Source organism: Carassius gibelio, chromosome A3 (genome assembly GCF_023724105.1).
Source record: "Carassius gibelio isolate Cgi1373 ecotype wild population from Czech Republic chromosome A3, carGib1.2-hapl.c, whole genome shotgun sequence".
Lineage (NCBI taxonomy): Eukaryota > Metazoa > Chordata > Actinopteri > Cypriniformes > Cyprinidae > Carassius > Carassius gibelio.
This window is the reverse complement of record NC_068373.1, coordinates 14168300-14171901: the sequence shown is the minus strand read 5'-3', so window position 1 is coordinate 14171901 and position 3602 is coordinate 14168300. Positions and strand designations below refer to the sequence as shown.

The 3602-nt window shown below is 44.1% G+C and overlaps 1 protein-coding gene across 1 annotated transcript; it reads left to right on the top strand.

Annotated features, from left to right (window-relative positions):
• Positions 1-273: 273 nt before the first annotated feature.
• LOC127948387 (heat shock 70 kDa protein) lies at positions 274-3049 on the top strand. The gene is made up of 2 exons (XM_052544822.1): positions 274-352; positions 814-3049. The coding sequence occupies exon 2, from the start codon at positions 830-832 to the stop codon at positions 2759-2761; it is 1932 nt and encodes a 643-aa protein (XP_052400782.1). The 5' UTR covers positions 274-352; positions 814-829; the 3' UTR covers positions 2762-3049.
• Positions 3050-3602: the final 553 nt, after the last annotated feature.

The window sequence follows — 3602 nt, the reverse complement described above, 5'->3', positions numbered from 1 at the left end:
TCATAAACTCACACTTTATATATTAATGCACACTCGCATGTTTGCAATTTCTTTATTTGGCCTCATTTAAAAGCAAAACTCTGGAAGCATCCAGAAGTTTCCAGTGTGCTGCTTCAGTGACATGCTCAGCTGACGCTACAATGGCACGCGGCTGCCTGCAGTGTTCTGATTGGTCGGATTCATTCACTGGACGCTTCCAGAAGTGACGAGAGTTTGAACGGGTGCGCGCTCTGCTGTATTTAAAGAGCGAATGACAGCCGCTCCTGCTAACGAAACACAAACGAAGAAACAGCAAACCTGACTTCTTCCGCGACAGGGTGAAAAATAATTAAATTCAAGTATTTCCTCTAAGGTAAGTCCACCTATATTTTCCTGTAGTGGCTAAACACAGTCTACTTTATATGTTACTTTGTATAGGTCTATGTATCTTTTATTAGATGTTATTTAGGCAGTTTACGTTCTCCTAAATATACTAGAAAATAGTAATCGCTTTGTTGCCTGTAGTATTCACTCTTTGCATAAAGAAAAAAAAAATCAACAAACTTTACTTTATTTTAGGTTATTGTTATTAAATGAGCACACGACCTATAGACATTATGTACCACAGAAAACTATTTTTTCCCCCAGATTGTCTACTGTATAATTAGCCTACCGTCTTTTTAAACTATTATGAGGTGCCATTGACTGTAAACGTCTTGATATAATACCAATAACGGCATAATGACATATTCTTTCTTTGCTCATCAATTGCGCAAAACAATTAGCTGATACTAATAGTTTTTTTGTATGTGTGTGTGTCTGTGTGTTTTACAGTTACTTCAAATCAGACATGTCATCTGCAAAAGGAGTTGCTATTGGGATTGACCTGGGCACCACCTACTCCTGTGTGGGGGTGTTTCAGCATGGAAAGGTGGAGATCATCGCCAATGACCAGGGGAACAGAACAACACCCAGCTATGTTGCCTTCACAGACACCGAGAGGCTCATTGGAGATGCAGCTAAAAACCAGGTGGCCATGAACCCCAACAACACAGTGTTTGACGCCAAGAGGCTGATTGGCAGGAAGTTTGATGACCCAGTTGTGCAGTCTGACATGAAGCACTGGTCTTTCCGAGTCGTCAGTGATGGAGGAAAGCCTAAAGTTCAAGTTGAATACAAAGGAGAAAACAAGACATTTTACCCTGAAGAGATTTCCTCTATGGTCCTGGTGAAGATGAAGGAGATTGCTGAAGCTTATCTGGGGCAGAAGGTGACAAATGCAGTTATCACAGTTCCTGCCTATTTCAATGACTCCCAGAGGCAAGCGACTAAAGACGCTGGAGTGATCGCTGGACTGAATGTCCTGAGAATCATCAACGAGCCCACAGCTGCAGCCATTGCCTACGGCCTTGACAAAGGCAAAGCTTCAGAGCGCAACGTGCTGATCTTTGACCTGGGAGGAGGCACCTTTGATGTGTCCATCCTGACCATTGAAGATGGCATCTTTGAGGTGAAGGCCACGGCTGGAGACACTCATCTGGGCGGAGAGGACTTCGACAACCGCATGGTGAATCACTTTGTTGAAGAATTCAAGAGGAAACACAAGAAGGACATCAGTCAGAACAAGAGGGCCCTGAGGAGGCTGAGGACAGCGTGTGAGCGAGCCAAGAGGACCCTCTCGTCCAGCTCTCAGGCCAGCATTGAGATCGACTCGCTGTACGAGGGCATCGACTTCTACACGTCCATCACCAGAGCTCGCTTTGAAGAGATGTGCTCGGACCTCTTCAGAGGAACACTTGAGCCTGTGGAAAAAGCCCTGAGGGACGCCAAGATGGACAAGTCTCAGATCAATGACATTGTGTTGGTCGGAGGATCAACAAGAATCCCAAAGATCCAGAAGCTCCTGCAGGATTTCTTCAACGGCAGAGACTTGAACAAGAGCATCAATCCAGACGAGGCAGTGGCTTATGGCGCCGCGGTCCAAGCCGCCATCCTCATGGGAGACACATCTGGAAACGTCCAGGACCTGCTGCTGCTGGATGTGGCTCCACTGTCCCTAGGTATTGAAACCGCAGGTGGAGTCATGACGGCCCTCATCAAACGCAACACCACCATCCCCACCAAACAGACCCAGACCTTCACCACCTACTCAGACAACCAGCCCGGGGTCCTGATCCAGGTCTACGAGGGAGAGAGGGCCATGACAAAAGACAACAACCTGCTGGGTAAATTTGAGCTGACAGGAATCCCACCTGCTCCACGTGGAGTCCCGCAGATCGAAGTGACCTTTGACATCGACGCCAACGGGATCCTAAATGTGTCGGCGGTGGACAAAAGCACTGGAAAAGAGAACAAGATCACCATCACCAATGACAAGGGCAGACTGAGTAAAGAGGACATCGAGAGGATGGTGCAGGAAGCAGACAAGTACAAAGCTGAAGACGATCTGCAAAGAGAGAAGATTGCTGCCAAAAACTCTCTGGAGTCCTACGCCTTCAACATGAAGAACAGTGTGGAAGATGAGAACCTGAAGGGAAAGATCAGCGAGGACGACAAGAAGAAAGTTATTGAGAAATGTAACGAGGCCGTCAGCTGGCTAGAAAACAACCAGCTGGCTGACAAAGAGGAGTATGAACATCATCTGAAGGAGCTGGAGAAAGTCTGCAATCCAATCATCACTAAACTGTATCAGGGAGGGATGCCAGCTGGAGGATGTGGAGCTCAGGCACGTGGAGGATCAGGGGCCAGTGCTCAGGGGCCAACTATTGAAGAGGTGGATTAAAACACCTCATGAACTGAATGGTGAAGGGACTGATAAACCTCTTTTCTCATTGACTCTTCCATTTATTTATTTTAAAACAGTATGTACAGTATGTTCTATCATTGCACATTAGTTTACTCCATTTTTCTACTAAAAAAAGTGTTCAACTTGATATTGCTTAAATGTAAAGCTTATTTTTAAGTCTAAACATACTAAGACGCTATTTAAAATGATTTATGGTTCATGTTTTTACTGTTATATGTTGACGAATGTTGTGGTCAAACTGAATAAAATTGTTAATATTTTAAATTGTGTAGTTGTACTCTTATGTATTCTTAATATAAGTACAGTTGCATAAGATTTATTTAAATAACAGTAAAAGTGGAATTTACAAACGATACTCACGCAGTATTCATATTACAGGCTTTGTCACATTATGGATTAAGTATACACACACACACACACACAGAGACACCAGTTTTGAGTTTAAGGTGCAGTTTCTCTACTTTAGACTAAAATCCTTCTTCACATGTATGCTGTAGTTCATGACATAAGCAGCAGGGGTCAGCATGTCCTGACTAAAAACAGACAACCTCAGATCCCTGGACCTCGTGTCTCCTGGAAGGCTTCTTTGTTGAACCCTGGCATGAGTGCAGCAAAAAAAGAGACTATGACATCATAGTCCTTGACTTTAGAAAACAATACTGAAACACTTCCAACACTAATGATCTGACTTCTTCATATGCATCACACAGATCCTCACACATAAAAACTGATGCTCAGTACATCTCCAAGATTAAAACAAGACAAGGAACACAGGCAACACTGTCCAGTATGACCAAGTGACTGCAAATATGTACAC